The sequence below is a fragment of the Anomalospiza imberbis genome, chromosome 1 (genome assembly GCF_031753505.1).
Source record: "Anomalospiza imberbis isolate Cuckoo-Finch-1a 21T00152 chromosome 1, ASM3175350v1, whole genome shotgun sequence".
NCBI classification, from domain to species: domain Eukaryota; kingdom Metazoa; phylum Chordata; class Aves; order Passeriformes; family Viduidae; genus Anomalospiza; species Anomalospiza imberbis.
This window is the reverse complement of record NC_089681.1, coordinates 109772500-109789307: the sequence shown is the minus strand read 5'-3', so window position 1 is coordinate 109789307 and position 16808 is coordinate 109772500. Positions and strand designations below refer to the sequence as shown.

Below are 16808 nucleotides of genomic sequence, written 5' to 3'. Positions count from 1 at the left end.
TCTAAGCCCCCAGTTATCACCATCCCTGCTGTGGAAAAAGCAACTAGAATTTAACATGAGGCTGGACAGCCATGAGCATGCACAGAGACAGAGGTGTTCACGAACAGCACGCAGCCTTCTGCCACAACCAGAGACTGAGAGCAATATAGGAAATGTGCTTGTTTATTAATTTTGGCTAACACTGCCCTGAGATTAAAACAATTATCTCAGTAGCAGGATATCTTCCTTGAGGTTTTCTTTACTACCCCCTACAGCACAGACACATGAAGCAACGTGAAACAAATGCACAAATAAATACTAGTCATGAATACTGCAGATTTTTTTTTAATTTCTCTCAGAACAACAAAACCAAACTCTCAGCTACCAGACAGAATTTCAGATATCTCTATTTCTCTAAGAATTATGATTTTTGGTGTGCTTTGCAATGCTTAGGGGCAATTGTTTAATGTAAGATAAAGTTTCTGAGTTAGTCAACTAAAGAATAAAACTATCCTTTAAACTTTTAACACAGATTGCAGCTCTGCAATCATTAACACAAAACATAAACTGAAAAAGTGTGAACTTCTGTGAGATGAGATGGATAGAAACATATCAACATTTTTTATTTATTTATATGCTTTAAACATTCTGAAATGCATTAACATTATGGTAGTTTTGAAAATACCTAGCTTCAACCTTTTCATATGATTCCAAAAGCCTTGTCAGAAATACATGCCAGTACTCAACGAACAATCCAAAATTACACAACTGTATTATTTTAATTTTGTTTCATTTCTATGGAAAAATACTCTTAGAAAGTTAATGCTAAAGGTTTCTTGACACTGACCACTTTCCAGTACTAAAATTGGAAAGGTCATGCCATGTAAGGATGCAGAAACCTTCTGCCTGTATTGCAATATACATCAATCCTTACTGATTAATATTGTAGTTCTGAGACACAGTAGTAAATTCACAATTAAAAAGAAATAGTACAGTTATTTCAGGTAATCAAGATATTTATTGTTGGAACATAAATAAACATTACCTAAAAATATGAATCTTGTCTTAATCTGATGGATGTTCAGGGCAAGATCTATTTACTTCAAACCATTCATCTATGCAACTGTTGGATACAAGACAAAATATGAGAACAATTGACATGAATACCAGTAATATTTAGCAGTAGGATATGAATACAAATTGGTTTCTTCATTTCAATGACTAGAAGTATATGCATATACACACATCACTGGAAAAATTAATAACCCCAAACCACAGTAATATTTGAGTATTAAACATTGTTGAAAACCTAAATTTCTTAAGTGTTAACATTTTCTAAGGAAGCATTTTACAAATTACAGATTTTATACACAGGTTAATTCACTACTAACATTATCATCTTGCTTATATCATTCACTGAGATTTTACTTTCTGTAAAGTACAGACACTTATGAAAAAGAAATATGAAACAGGTTAAAAAAACATTCCTCCCTCTCCCTGCACAACTCTATTAGCATTTGACAAAACTTAAGCCCGCACAACCTAAGCTCCTCAGCCATAATACACATTCCTTCCCCATTCAGGTGATTTTCCAAGAACGAGAAGCTTGTAGCAGGGAAAATTACCTTCCAATACATTTGGTAGAGATGCAGGAAGATGTTATTTAAAAAACATCTTTAAGGCTGCTACTGCTGTTTGTTATTTTTAAATGCAAAAAGCAACTAAGTTTAAGCACTTCTTTAAGCACCCCTTAAGAAAAGTTAGCCTATAAATGCAACCTTCTGAAATTTTATATCCATCCTAAGGAATACTTGCCCTTTATGATATATGCAGAGGCAAGGCAGCCGTGCTATAGTATCTCCTTGCTGCAGCTCTTCCAGGCATATTGCACACTCCCCAGTGTCTTTACTCAGCACATCCTCTGAGGAAAGAGCACAAAGTGAAATGGTTAAGAATCAGAGTACTACAAGCAAAACGTTCCTTATTCAGTACATCAAGGACATCTATTGAAGAAGGTATTTTTTGTCCTGCAGAAAGGTAAGGATCAGTGACACACCAACTGACTGAAGATTCATGATGAGAACCCATGCTCAGTCTTCAACATGCAAGTTAAGTTCAAGCCTGAACATAACATTTCTCTGACAAGGCACTGTAGGTAAATAACTAGATAAAGTTCTTCCTAGCTTCTTAACACTTAGCCTGTCATTTGATTTTTCTACTCTCCTACTCATCTCTCTTCTATACATCTGACTTTCTTTCACCAGCCTTGCTGGTAACTCAAATTTCACTCCTTCAACTTCTTCTCACCACACTAGCATGTTCTACATCCCATCCACCTTTTTCTCAGTGTAAAGTATGAAACTGCCAACTGTAGGAGTGTGAGATTTCCATGAAGGAAAAATCATTGCTGTATAGCTCCAATGAGTCCTGAAGACACTGAATTTTTTGCAGAATTACCAAGTCCAAGAACAAAGGAAGAAAAAGTAAATTACTAGGAATGTAAAAGAGTTGGCTTCCACTAAGAAGTTTCTGGGAAAACATTATTTTTAATAAAAACCTTCTCTCTTGGATATTTCTCTTAGCCAGAATTGGAATGCAGAATTCAGTCTTAGCACGAAGCAAAACAGAAGATCACATAAAGCCCTGTTTGCCAGATGCAGATTAGAAGTCCCTGTTAAGACACAACCTCACACTCCACAGGGCACTCCCAACAAGAGACTATGTAGTAATCAGACTGGCAGATCAGAAAGGTGCACACTTGGCAAAGTAAGTCCATGTGTTCAAGTTTCCACGGTTTCATGGAAAAACTTCCCCTTCATTGCCAAAAGGCACCACGAGTGATTGCTTATGGAGAGCACCTTTTGCAGCTATGACTGAGAAACCAGCAGCTCTATGCTGTTCTCTCCTGTGGCTCCATCACCACTGGCATTCCAAACACAGAGAATGACAGACAACTAGAAAGCTGCCATGGCAGCAAGAAAGTAAAAGGAAATTAGGTCTACATTGTTTCCATTAAATGACAGCTGTTTTGCAGATGCTTGGGTTTCTAAAGCAGTGCTTATTTCAGTCTTCCTCTACATTCATTGGTTATGCTAAAAATCCTGTATAATGCCACGTGTGTAGCACCTTCATGGAGGTGTGAAAAATGTCTAGCATTAAGCAAACTATTATAAAGAAAAATATTCAAAACAAAAATATAAACAATATACATCCACCACAACAAGAAAAAATTTAAAATGTATTTTATGCACAGTAAACTCTTGTTGTTCAATCAGAAACTGTAAGCTTCTCAAAACATTAGAGATACTAGGGAGACAAGGTAATTTAAAACAGTAGAAAATATTTTAAGAACTCTTATCTGTCAGCTTGCCCAGAAGAGGGTGCTAAGGATAAATACTTCCTTGAGGTTGGATTTTGGTATTTGGTTGTTTGGGGTCTTTTTAATACAAAGGTATTCTAATATCTGACCAGGAGGCAAATACTCTCTGGACATTGTCTGGCTAGAGAGATATCAATCTTTGATGCTGTCAGACTTCATCTTCCTAGACCACCTCTTTGCACAACTTTACAAGAACTGCTGTGAGCAGTTTTCGTCTCACAGTTAGGTTGTAGGAAGCAGCACTATTAATAATTCAAGCATGTATCATACATACAGACCATACTTAATAAAAGTAACTTTTTCCACAGAGTCCCTTTATCAGATCAGCAGCTGCTACCCAAACCAAAATGGGACAAAGATACCTCTAGTGAATTAAATCCCAGTCTCACTCCCTCAAGCATTCTCAAGAGGGAAGCATTTAGTCAAGCTTTGATAAGAGAAATTGAAAAGCTGTCCGATAAAAACACAATTTATAAAAGAAAGCATTCCTGTGAACAGCTTTCCCATCGTTCTCTATTGTACTTGCCGGGCTTATCCTGCACTCCCTAGACTGCACAATGCTTGGGTCTGAACTCCCACTGAGCAATTTAACAACGTTCTGCACCTTTTGGCTAACATTAGGGCATGATGCCAGTTCAAACATTTGTACCTCCCACCAGCTCTGGCGTGTCTGACACTCCTTTTATTTTCCCTCCAGTATTCCTGTACTCTCCCCTCTTGCCAGTACTGGCCCTACTGCACAAGTCCCTGGCAAACAGCTTGCTGCCCTCCCTGGCTTCACCCCAGGCTTTCCAACTGGGATGAGGCACCAGGCACACACTGGGCTTTGCCCAATCATGCCAGAGGGAGCTGGTGTGAATGATGGCTGGCACAGACCAGACCTCAGAAACACAGTGCTGTTCTGCCATCCCTGCAGAAGAAGTTATGTTAACAGGTCTCAATGCTCCTTTTCCTCTGGAATAATGAGGAATTAGCATTCCCTACTTGTGTAAACCTCATGAATCCTACCTAATGCTCTTGTGCATAAACAGTGAAGGTATGAGTGCAAAAAAACACAACTACTGCAAATGCCCATGTGTAACTTGGACGTTAACATACTCCAAACACATATAATTAAGCTTATAACTAATTACGCACGTAGAGCGATGACAGCAAAACCAATCCTTCACAGACTTATTACCCCTTGGATCTGACTACCTTTTGACCATTTTAGGTGATTCGGATCATCAATCTCAGACAAAGAAAAAGGAGTGAAAAATCCAGTTAGACCTGGATCTGGTCAGAATTTGTTTTGTACTTGTTTTATACAGCACTCTCCTACACCAACACTGGCCTGTATCAGATGGAAGTCAGTTTAAGGGCCATTTAACAATGACTTTTAAACATATCTGTTACAGAAAAATCTGTATATAATTTTGCACAGAACCACTGCAGTCTGAAGAGGTTTTGTTTTCATCTTTTCCTGCAGCAGAGTGATTCAGCAGATACATTTTATTTTAACATTTTTCCCTTTAAAAAAACCCAAATCAACAACAAAACACAAAAAACAAAAGGAGTAAAGCAGCTTAAAACTTCATCAATGTTATGATCAAAACATTTATATCAGTGTATTACCTAAATGGAGGTGGGAAGAGGAAATAAGCCACACTTTTCCATTTCGCCCACATATGGGTACATACACTAACACCACACCCCCACATCCAAGTGCACTACCCCTAACAGGAGGTAAACACTCCTCCACCTTCCCAGCAACTTGAGCAAGTACTCACTAGCCAAAGACTAGTGTCAGAGATAAAATCTTGCAAAAGAGCACAGAATTTCACTCCTGAGTCTGCTCAAATACTTCTTCCTCTTCGCCTCTATCCCTGGTTACTACTGTTTAAACTTTGGGTTGTCAGTAATTTTTCCTCCTAGACTTCTGCTTTTATCTTTACTGGAAAATAAATTCTACAGCATTTCTGCATTTATAGCAAAATAAGTAGTAGAGGATTAAAAAACAGACATTCTGGTAATTTGGCACATACTTTACCAATTAAAAACTTTTTTAGAACTTTTGAAAATACATCTAAATAATTACAAAAGCCACTAACTCAGCCATGATTAGGATTATAGGCAATATCTGTGATTAAAGTGTCTTTAAACTGAGGATTGCAAAAGCATATGCACGGCATACCTTCTGGATAAGGTAATTAAAATCTGTGCTGATGCTTTTTGTTTTTCCTTTTAAAACACACGCAGATATAGTCCTAGGCTCAAGAAACTTGAAGTCACAAATCATGGAGATGTCAATATATTTTGGGAGCTATCACTTCACAGCTGCATTATTTTACTTCTCTCTGGGCATTCACTGGAAACAGAACACCAGGTTAGAAACGCTTTGACCCAATTCAGTATGACAACTTTTCAAAAATGTCTGTATTTTTTCTAAAATTTAAAACCTTAAATATCCATGGAAGCTGCCATCCCAACTAGCTTACTAGTGAAGGACACCACAATGGTCAACCCTTTTGGGAACACAACTGAAGCTTAATTGAAACATACCTTTTGGACAGTATTGGCACTAAAATTGGTAAAACAACAGCCATTTAAAAACATTGACAAAATTTATTAAATAGTACATATTACCATGTATTTGTTACATTAACAAATACATTGTATTTGTCATTTAATTTTGAACTGATGACTAAAAAATGTCTTAATAAAGTACTAGAGACTGTCTCTGCTTGGTTTTAAATGGACAATGTAGAACTCTAGAAATCAATATATCTGTTCACATGTAGAGCGTGAATTCATCCATATTGCAGAATTTACTCTACATTTTTACTGCTATCACCTTTGCTGATATCACAAGGAGTCCAGGAGGACCTACATGTTTCCACCGGTACCTTACTATTCGGCAGGAAGTATGTGTGTATGTGATTACACACTTATTAAATGTTACTGACTTCATTTACTAAATCTTTATGGCTTCTGTCACATCTGTTTTTCTCCCTCTCCATTTCTTTCTGGCTGTTTCTTACTATGCTTTCCTCCTCTTCACACTCATTTTCCCTAAAATGTGTTCTCTCTGGAGCTGTATTTTCTATCACTCCTCCTGCCCTCCATCATCTCATTTAATTTTCTGCTGCAAAGCAGGCACTGGAGGAAGGAGGAAGAGACAAGTATTTTTAACTATCTGATACAAATAATATGGACAGCCTTATATGGGGTTAATGTCCTTGGGAGAAGTAGACACTAGAATGGAAGGAAAACCATCATGCACAGGAAATGGTTCTCTCATGTAGCTCAGTGATTGTCTTTGCAGACTGGTACTGACTGCAAGCAAAACCTGTCTTTCCCAGTCCATCCTAAGCACTAGGAAAGCCAGCAGTTTCTTTGACATTACAGCTGGTTTTCAGTATTCTGGCTGCCACAAGAAGAACACTCTTGATTCTCCAGGGATCATTCTTGGATGACCAGGTCAGCCATCCACTGCTGCTCAAAAGTTGAGGCAGAAAGACACTCTGAAGGAGAGAGGATTCTTAAGTGCTCAGAGCTCCCAACAGGAGGAACATCATTCAGTTGTCACAGCAGATGCTTATTTTGCCACTTAGCTTTCACAGCTACAGGGTCAGTCTGCAGATTGAGCAAGACAGAGCTGAAGCCATTAGCTAAGCTCACCTATGAAGATTGTGCCTACACAGCCAGAAGTGTAACTTCACTACGCTCAGCAGGGTAGTGAAGAAGCAGTGAGTTCCTAACAAAAAACCTTTTTTTTTGCTCTAGTATAAGCCACCTCCTCTCGATCAGATGTAAAAGGGAAGATATTTAACATCCAGTATTTTAACTTGTACCACAGCTAAGCAGTTTTCAGGATTCACAACACCACAAAGTTGAGCATGTGAATAACTTAAATCCAAATTCCCTTTTATGCTGCTGAAAAAACCCAATATCCTTGTGCTAATCAAACAAGCACAGGTGGTAACTTTTTTAGCATACAATCACCCCAAACACCACTGCATAACTCATGTGGTATTATCTAGAACTCAAGCAAGCCACAAATACCTTCCCAGCCACAAGAGACAAAAATGAAACCTCTCCAAAGCAAGCCAACAAGCTACAACAAATGTAACACTTCATCAAATACTGACAAAGTACTTGATTAATTGCTCAGTTGGGAGGCGTGGATGTTTTTCGGCATCTCACTCTTCAGCCCTTGCAACACAGCAGCCCATCACAATTTCCTACTCCAAGTCCAAGAGTTATCCTTGTCTTCCCCATCCCTCTCACGTTGCTCAGTGTTGGTCCAGGACTGAGATAGTTATGTGTAAACAGATATCTGTAATGAAAGACTTCCTGCACACACATTGTCTACTGTCCTTGGTGCTCCCTCTTCTTAAAACACAAAAGTAAAGGGGAGGGAGCTTGCAAAACAAAGGGAAAGTCACACAAGAAAAATATTGGCAGAATTAGGCCTAAGTGGCAATACTTGTGTAGCAACACCAGGCTGAGATGGAAGGAGATGGCTGCAGAAGTTTCATTGTTTCTTAGCTAACCCACATTTGAAAAACTGAATTTAAATTTTTGTGGGACATTCTGAGCTTAGTAAATTCTGAGAAATAGTTAGATACTTCCTGTTCAGACAGATAACTAAAGAGACTATGGTAGAAAAAAATACTTCTGGTGAGATAAAGATAAAAACTGAAACAGTAGTGATAGAAATATATTCAAGTGAGCAGGAGTAACAAAAGTCTGTGTTGTGTAGTCATAGTTTAACTAAAGAGAATTGTATCCAGATAGCTAATTAATATAGAAAGCAGAAGAGATTTAGCTTCAGTGACCACAAGGGAATCCCAGCTGGAGCTATATGTTACAGGGTGCTAATACAATTTATGGTTCTGAAAAAAACCCAGAAATTAAATCTCAAGTGTAAATAACACAGGTTTGATACAATGTCCAATTAAGGTATCTTGCTTGCAGTCAAGTCAAGTTTGCACCTCAGGGCTTCCAGTGAAAAACTACACTTTGCAAAAAAGGTCTGTAGTCATAGAAATAAAGGTCCTCACTTCCAAGCATCCACATCCACAGCCATTCCTGTGCTATTGTTATGAGTGTACCAGCTTTCTCAGTCCGTATTTATACTGCTGACAGAAAGTGTTAGGGTGAAATAGGTATTCATAACAGAAAAATTCTATTAGCCCAACTGGCCATGAAATGTCTTTTCCTCCCATCTTGAGATTTATTGCTAGTGACTATGCCTTTCCACAGTAATTCAAGATTTGCTCTCAATACAATTATCTAATTGACTCTAAAACTTCTGCTTAAGTCTTTCCAACATTTGTTTAATCAGTCTGCTTGCAGTTTAAGATGCCTTTGGACATTAAATAATCTCAAAATAGCTAAATAACTTTCTCCTGTTGCACTGACAACTAAAGGTAAGTTCCATTCACCATATTTGTAAGTCCCATGTCTTTAAGTTGTCAAATTTTAGTCTAGGTATGCGCCAAAGAGCTGCACCTGTTCATAAATGAGCCACAAATAAACAGTCTTGTCCTCCAGAACGTGATGTAAAGGATTTTGCCAGCCTTACTCATCTTGTACCAAGTCCCCACTTCAAGTGAACTGACATATATTTGTTTTTTGAATGACTCAAGAGGATACCTTGATCTTGAAGAGTCTTCCTTCAAGACTCTTCAAAACTTCTATTTTGTCCCGAGGCTTACGCCGCTCCTGTCAGAAACATGGCTTCTGCGAGACAGTACTTCTAAATATTGTCTTCTCAGAAGGTGATTGGGTGAAAAAGTCTTGGATGCATCCATAGCAAACTCGTTCCCCGTGTGAAATCTCACCATGAATGGTGTACCCTAGCACATGTTGCCTGAAACAAAGCTGCTCATTGCAGCACATGGAATAAGGAAGCTGCCTTCAGGCTGTTTTCTTGGTTTTTCATCAGTATTACATGACCTCTCAGGTTATCGTGTGTTAATCTTGAATGTCAGGAGTTAAAAGCAGCATGTAAAGGGGCAAACCCACAAGAAACAAAACTGCAGCAAAACAAGATACCTTAGGAAACAGTGTTAAGAAAGGATCACTTGGGGAATACATCCTCCTTGGCTCCATCAGGGAAGAATGATTTACACTTCTCAAGGCTGAGTTTACCATCAAAAAGGATCTTGCACCACAAGTATGTTACAAAAGGAGGAGTGGTTGAGTAAATGGCCAGAAGCAACCAGACTGTATTGCTGCCAGAGTCTGCTGCATTTAGAGAGGATAGTTTCTTACAGGGAGCTGAAGATAGAGCTGGGATGAAGGAAACTTACAGAAGCAGGCAAGGAAGAATAGAAGTGTGGGATCCACACATGCAGATCTTTTATCACTTCTTTTTGTTCAGGAGTAAAACAAAGCAAAATATTTAAGTGCTGCTTATGCATACCCACCAATCCATACCAACACTAAGAAACTGCTATGATAGATGAACAATAAGCTTAAGTCGATTGAAAACTTGGAACAGCAGTCCAGAAATCCAGTTCAAAGGCAGGTGAACTGTACAGTTTCCACTTAAGACACGGGCAGGGTTACCATGCAGGGTACACTCAAGAAAAATGAGAGACCTGAATTACAGCTTGCCTTGCATAGGATAACTTCTTTACCAAAGGTAAAAAACACCAAAACCCAAAACCATACAAACAAACCCAAACACACAAAAAAAAAACCCAAAAAAAAAAACCACCAACCACTCAACCAACTAACCAAAACAACAAAAAACCCCAACTCCACCAAGGCATATAACCCCAAGAATATTTATCTATAAAAGCTTCTTTTGGTAGTAAATCACTTGGGTATCTGAGTTAATGATTTCATGAAGAAAAGCTACCGCTGAGGTCAGGGGAAGGGTGAAGAATTCCTTCCAATTACATTGCAGAAACAGGTCTTTTCCCATAACTTTACAGTCAAAAGGAAGACTTCACTCAGATGCTGTAAGTCTGTAAAAATTAGCAACTTTTCCAAATCAAGACTGGATGCTATCACCAACAACGTTCTTAAAAACATGGCAGGTAAGGCAGAGCACGGATGTGGCAGAGGAAACAACAGAAGATGACTGCCTGACCAAGCTGAAGGTAAGATCTAACTTGGATAAGAGCTCACAAGTGCAGGATGTTGATGTGGCCATTCAAAAAGATCCCCACTGAGTTTAGGAAATCCCTTTTGCTTTGTCAGCTTTTTTAAGTGACTAAATTTATTTTATGCCCAATGCAACAGAAGACTGAGAAGATTGAAGAGAAGAGTCTTCCAATAAGCAAGTCTTCAACCGTTCAACATCACTGAAAGTATAGCCAGAGCCAGAGAAATTGCATTGCAAAGATTTTCAAATAAGATGTTTCAATCTTCATGGTCTGCAATGAACAATGAGTGTGATGGGGACACGCTGACCTAATGAAATTGTGTGAGAACTCTCACATGACAGAGGGCAGACAAAACAAGCACATTTGAAAGCTTCACAGAAGGAAAGGGTAGGGCAGTAAGTGTCTGTGAACAACAGAGGCAGAGAGAGGGAATGAAGAGAAGCAGCTCAGATGAAGTTATCTATCCTATTAGTCTGGGCAATATGGGTTACTTTAATGGTGACTTGTTTTGAAGTTGGATGAAGGATTTGATTTCATGTTTTGTTCACTTTGTCCTTTTTCAAGTTCCTATTCCAGGCTTCCTACAGGTGCCCTAAGCACAATGAGTTTTGCCAAATCTTTTTTCCAGTCTTTTAACATTGGCCAAGTAACTGACTCATTGCAAGTAGAGGAGTTTGGTTTGATCTGATGCAAAATGAGTGCACAGGGAGATGGCATGAAAGATGAAACTATGAGCCTAAGGTAAAACAGGAGGGGAGGAGAAAAAGCAGGTGTGTGTGACTAAGACACTATTCTTAGGGAAGATAGGATGCATTACCAAGCAACACACAATGAAAACACTGGTGCCAAAACCCAGTGTGCATGAAGTCTGGCTTATTAACCCCAGTGCCAGGTGCTAGGCCTAGAAGGCACTTTTCCTTGCAGGCTCCAGATCAGCCTTCTCCAGATTAACACAATGTCTGGTGTTAACATGCATACACAGGACAAGGATATAAATCATTGCATAATTTTAACTTGTCTGTCTTTTCTGTTTGCAGCAGACAGACTGCTTTTTACAAGATATTCCTATTTTAAATGCAATTATCCTTGTGATATAGCTGGAATGCAAAACATGTCTGAATGCAAAGGTTCTGATTAACATCAGATATTGAGTCAGAGTTTTCAAAGTTATCTCAGTTTTTCTACTCTACACTAGCCCATTATCCAGTATTATAATTTATTGCAGCAAGCATAGAGATATAGTATTTCTGGTGCTAACTGGTACCTACGGGTTATTACTATCCCAGTGAGATACTGAATATGTAGGTATTAAATTGCAAGAGGATGAAAAAAAAACATCAATAAACCTTCATTTGAATTTTAAATTGACTAAGTGAAATAAAAAACAAACACAATTCCAACAGTACTCAGCAAACATGATCATTCATGAACAATAACACAAAAAGGTTAACATGGAAGATGTGTTTAAAAAACCAAATGTCCTCAAAGACACTTCTCCAGTATTTGTTCCAAGTTACATGCCCATAATCTGGCAGTGTATTTCTACAGCAGTATTAAAGTTCTATGTTTCTCCTTGTTTTTTTCAATTAAGAGGCTACCAAAACTATTGAACACCATTATGACATAATTTCAGCTAATAAAGCCATAGATTAAAACAGACTTCCTTGGAACTGGGAGAAGAAAAAAAGTAAGTGTTAACCAAACTATTCCTTTCTCCACATCTTCATTCCAAACAAATAAACATTATTTATGGGCTAAAAATTAACAGAGAATACTACATTCTTCCTTAGCTACACAGGGACTATCAAATACCTAATAATACACAGGAATAGTACCTAATTAAGCTTCACACAAGGAGGAAGGGCATGAGGAACATGGCCAAAATGATGAAAATCTGATAAGGCTTCGAATTACAGATAGCTGTTAGTGTAGGGTTAAAATGGAAGTTGATGTTTTTATTAGGAAGTTTTAACAGGGTTTAATGAGTGTTAATATAATTCAGCACTAAACACCAGTGAAGTTTCTCATGTTTCAGCTGTGTGTTAGAACTTGGGGTTATTTCTGTATCTGAGCAAATCTGTAGCCACGTGAGACAAAGTTACACAAACTTTGGGGAGCAAAGAGGTTCCCCCAGGGAGGACAGAATAGGCAAGTCCAGTATTTTGCACCTATGTCAGTACATGTTTTACATCCTGTTCCAAAATCACTGGATTTTGTTAAAAATACTAGAAACTGGTAATCTCTCCCCTATGTAAGCAGTGATAAGAATCTCCAGTTTAGAAGTGAGAGTACTCTATCACACTGGCAGTATTTTCACCCAGCTAGCCTCTGAAGGGTTTGGCTTGTTTTATCACTGGAATCCCTACAAAAGCTGGACTGACTTCTTTTGTGCATTGAAGGGCTGAGTCTTAAGCTCAGAAGCATAGGACTATTTAAGTAATCAAAGGGCAGCAGGTTTTAAAGCAAGATTTTAATCTGAAGAAAAAAAAAAATTACAAATTACATTGCAGGCAGTAGTTTCAAATTGATCTGCCCTTAGGGCAGTTTCTGAGCCAGAGGGAATAGCTCTTATTCTTTTATACTTCTTTAGAGAAAAAAAAAAAAAAAAAAAAAAAGGGAGAAAGTCCTGATCTGCAAATAATCTGTATTAGTTCCTGCAAAACAGTGAGAAATTTAGGGAAAGAAATACCATGAAATTCCTACACAGATCACTCAATCTCAGTGAGATGTACTCTGGTATTTATTTTTTAAGACCTAATGATTTCAAGTAGTACTATTTCATAATACTATTTCAATATATAATATTATCTCACAATCCAGCAAATGAAATCCATTTCCTAGGATTAGAAAAGGGATATTTTCAAGGTTTTGTCTCCACAGGGCAACTAAGAAACAAAAAAAGAAGGGTAGACTGCTGCTAGCAAATGAGTAAAATCTTAAGGTTTTAGAGGTATCGGATTTAAAGACTGCAGAATTACCACAGAAAACTAGCAAAACTAGGAACATTATTTCCCCTGGAGCTAAGTTCCCAGCAGTCACAAGACTGCAGCAGTTGCAGACGCGATTTATGACATCCTCTGAATGACCTCTCCGAGCTAAGACTGATTAAGTGCAAGGCATGGAAGGTAGCTCCTGTCTGCCCGCATCACATGATGTGGAGTCACAGCGCGGCGAGGGACAGAGCTGTCCCCGGGCTCTCTGCTGCAGGCAGCCCTGCACTGCCATTATGTAAGAGAGGCACAACTACGCGCAGCAGCGCAGGTATCGGGTCCCCTCCTCGTGTCACCCGCAGACGTTCCTTGCGGCACTGGTTCACAGGTGTAGCTGTCATTTTCTAGGACAAGAATTGTCATTTGACCTCAGCAGCGCTGTCAGTGCGACAGCAAGGCAACAGCGGTATCTGAGGTTAAGGAGTGGCATATAAGTAAAAGAAATAACTTGAGCTATTCAGCACATGAATGGTCCCATTTTCTCTGCTTCTTTCAGAAACAAGCAGGCTTCTTCTATAGCTGTCAAAAGCTTTACTGTATTTATCCAGTGCTGCATACAAAATGTTCCCATGGCACAGGTATGCATTTAAATAAAGGCAATTCCAGTGCATTGAGAAAAAAATGTTGTCCTGCTCTCAAGAACTGAATTAAGTATGAGGTGACATTGAAGCTATTTTGCCATGGCTTTGTCAGAAGAAGTTCAGTCTAAAAGATTTAGGCCTGGCTGAAGGGAAAGTATGCAGAAAATACTTCTCCCCAAAGGTTTGTTAAAAGAGTAAGTCACATGCATAACAAATCATAGAAAAATTTAAGCTATTAATAGGTGTGATCTCTGCCGTGTGTCCTTCTCAGCAGGATCCAAGTATGTTAACTTCAGTTCATTATAGTAGAAAGAAAATCCAGCATCATCTACTGAGCATTTCCAATCTGAACCATGAAAGTGAGCTGTTATAGCTTCTTTACAAATCTATATCCCACATTTCCCTTGCATGAAAAGTAAAGCAATAAGCAATATTGATACTTCAACCACCACCACTACATCTCCGTGAGTATATCTTGCAGAGATAAATGGGACAGTCTGCAGTTCTGGGAATTGCTGCTCCAGACATTCAAAGTACTTCCCTGTCAGTTACACTGTGTTCCCATTTGATGAGCTTTCTTCACAGCCACACCAATACAAACACACAGCTTACTTTTCTGGCTCCGTAGCAAAGGGCTGACAGTTTGTGGGTGTGGAGGAAAGATAAGAGACTGAAGCTTCTAAAAGTGCTGCAACTCCACACTGTAAGAGACTGACCCAGTTCATCCAGTGACTGAGGCTGAAATGGGGTCACTGAAGCAGGTCCTACCTTCTCCCTTTAGGAGGCAGACACAGGTTGCACAAGTTGAACTACAGTGTGGTCTTATTTAGTGACATTTATCAGCATTACTCTTCAAGATGAACGACCTCCCATCCCAACAAACTTGAAATGTAACAGGCTGCTTTTGCAGTGATGCTCTTCTGTGAGGTACCAAAAACGGTTGAAGGAGAGGTTTGGGATGGCAGGAAGGAAATACAGCTTTACTGAACAAAGGGAGGAAGAAATTACGTTTGCCACTGCTCTTCTTGGCAGTCTGGTTTGGACAAGTAGGTATCTTTGGCCTAGACTGGTGAACATCAGTAAAAGTTTGCTCTTCAAACATTATCAACAATTCTTAAAGGGAGAAAGTACAAACCAGTCGATATATTTTAATCAAACATTACTTTAAACACAATTTCTCTTACTAAAATAGCATTTCCTTCCTCAAATTTAACAGTGATTTGCAAGACAAGTTATGAGAAGTCTGGGCCAGTATTTTATTAATTCACAGAAGAACATCTATGCAAATGTCTGAGAGGAAAATTTTATTTACTATAATGATGTTCTACTGTCACCGCATTAAGCAAAATCTCGAAGTTCAATAGTTATTTATATTTTCAGGAACTACTGAAGAAAACAGTTTTAAAGCATTAGGGAATCTGAATGAACCTCCTACATACTCTAAAGAATGTTCATGAGAACACAAGATCAAAAAAAAAAGAGTAAATACTACTATTTTAACTGCAAGCAGAGGAGAAGTGTCTTTTATGTGTTCTGTTAAACTACCTTTTAAAGTATGCTCTTCTGCCTCCCCAGCAGCCCTGAGGACAGAGCACAGAACCACCTAGGGCAGAATAAAAAACCAGAAACTTTTAGCCAGGTATCTTGTTAAACTTTTAAAATTACAGTATCAAGAAATTCTATGGAGAATTTTACACCTTGGATAAAGTGGAATATAAGAACTGATCTGCCTTAGCATTATTTAGTACTGCTCTGCTAGAAGTCTAGTCCTATTAAAGGATGAGGACAAAGAAGAAGGCTCAAGCTTTTCCAGGCAGACTGGCAAGATGCCCTTTTGCAAGGTCTTTCACCTTGCAAATCTTCCTATGATCTTCCTATGATCTTCCTATGATCTTCCTATGATCTTCCTATGATCTCAGGAACTCTGGCAGAGAAATTAACTTGAAGTTAATAATTCTTTTCATTCCTGAAGTTTTGCGTCCATCAGTCAAAACAGTTGAGAGCGTCAGCCCTGCTGAATACTCTTCCTTGGTGCACAGAAGTGACCAAGCAAATCAAGTTGCTGCAGTGGGCAAAACTACCAGAATCAGGCATTTTGGTGCTTCAAACATTAGGTTAAGGTGCCCTGTTTTTCTTTCCTTCTACTGTGCAATATGAACTCAACAAGTTCTGGCATAAGTATCTTGCCCCAAAGACGCTGAAATGGGCAGCAATCAACAAAGGTTGTAACTCGTGTTATTAAAAGTTAGGTCAGCCCCATTCACAAAGAATGTTTCAAAAATATTTTTATTTAATCTTTTAGGTGACTCATGCCAGTATTTAAGTCTCTGCTCTCGATCAAAATGCATGTTATGGCCATAATTTCAATGCTGACAACTCCTACAGAAGGATTACTGCTTACACAGACTCCAGCTCAAGACTCTGACACTTGCTCACATGCAGGCCTCAGCATATGGCAGTACCAGCAAGAAATGCTTTCCTCTCAAGACAAAAGTTGATGCAACACCTCAAACCAATTTAGAACAAAAACCAGTGTGTTTAAATCAAAACAAAACCCTGCTTTGCATCCTTGCTCATCTGAATCAATTGCACTGTTGTGGTCCAAGTCAATTTGAGATCAGCTCAGGTGGTCAGAAGATGGTGCTAATAACACCAAGGTTGTGGGTTCTATCCCTGTGTGTTTTATGCACTTAGGAATTGGACTCAACAATCCTCGTGTGTGCCTTCCAACTCAGAATATCCTGTGATCCTGTGAATTTGGTTAGACGGCATGGGA

The 16808-nt window shown here is 38.7% G+C and overlaps 1 protein-coding gene across 2 annotated transcripts in view; it reads right to left on the bottom strand.

Moving 5' to 3' along the window:
• ZNRF2 (zinc and ring finger 2) overlaps positions 1 to 16808 on the bottom strand; it is a 55186-nt gene that overhangs the window by 576 nt on the left and 37802 nt on the right. The window contains exons 3-4 of one of the 2 annotated variants that reach the window (XM_068205789.1): positions 1795 to 1900; positions 1025 to 1102 (exon numbers count right to left, since the gene is read on the bottom strand). In XM_068205789.1, the coding sequence (XP_068061890.1) occupies positions 1045 to 1102; positions 1795 to 1900 (164 nt within the window). In that variant the 3' untranslated portion in view covers positions 1025 to 1044. Of the gene's footprint in view, positions 1 to 1024; positions 1103 to 1794; positions 1901 to 16808 lie in introns of those variants that run through there. The other variant, XM_068205779.1, reaches the window with a different exon arrangement.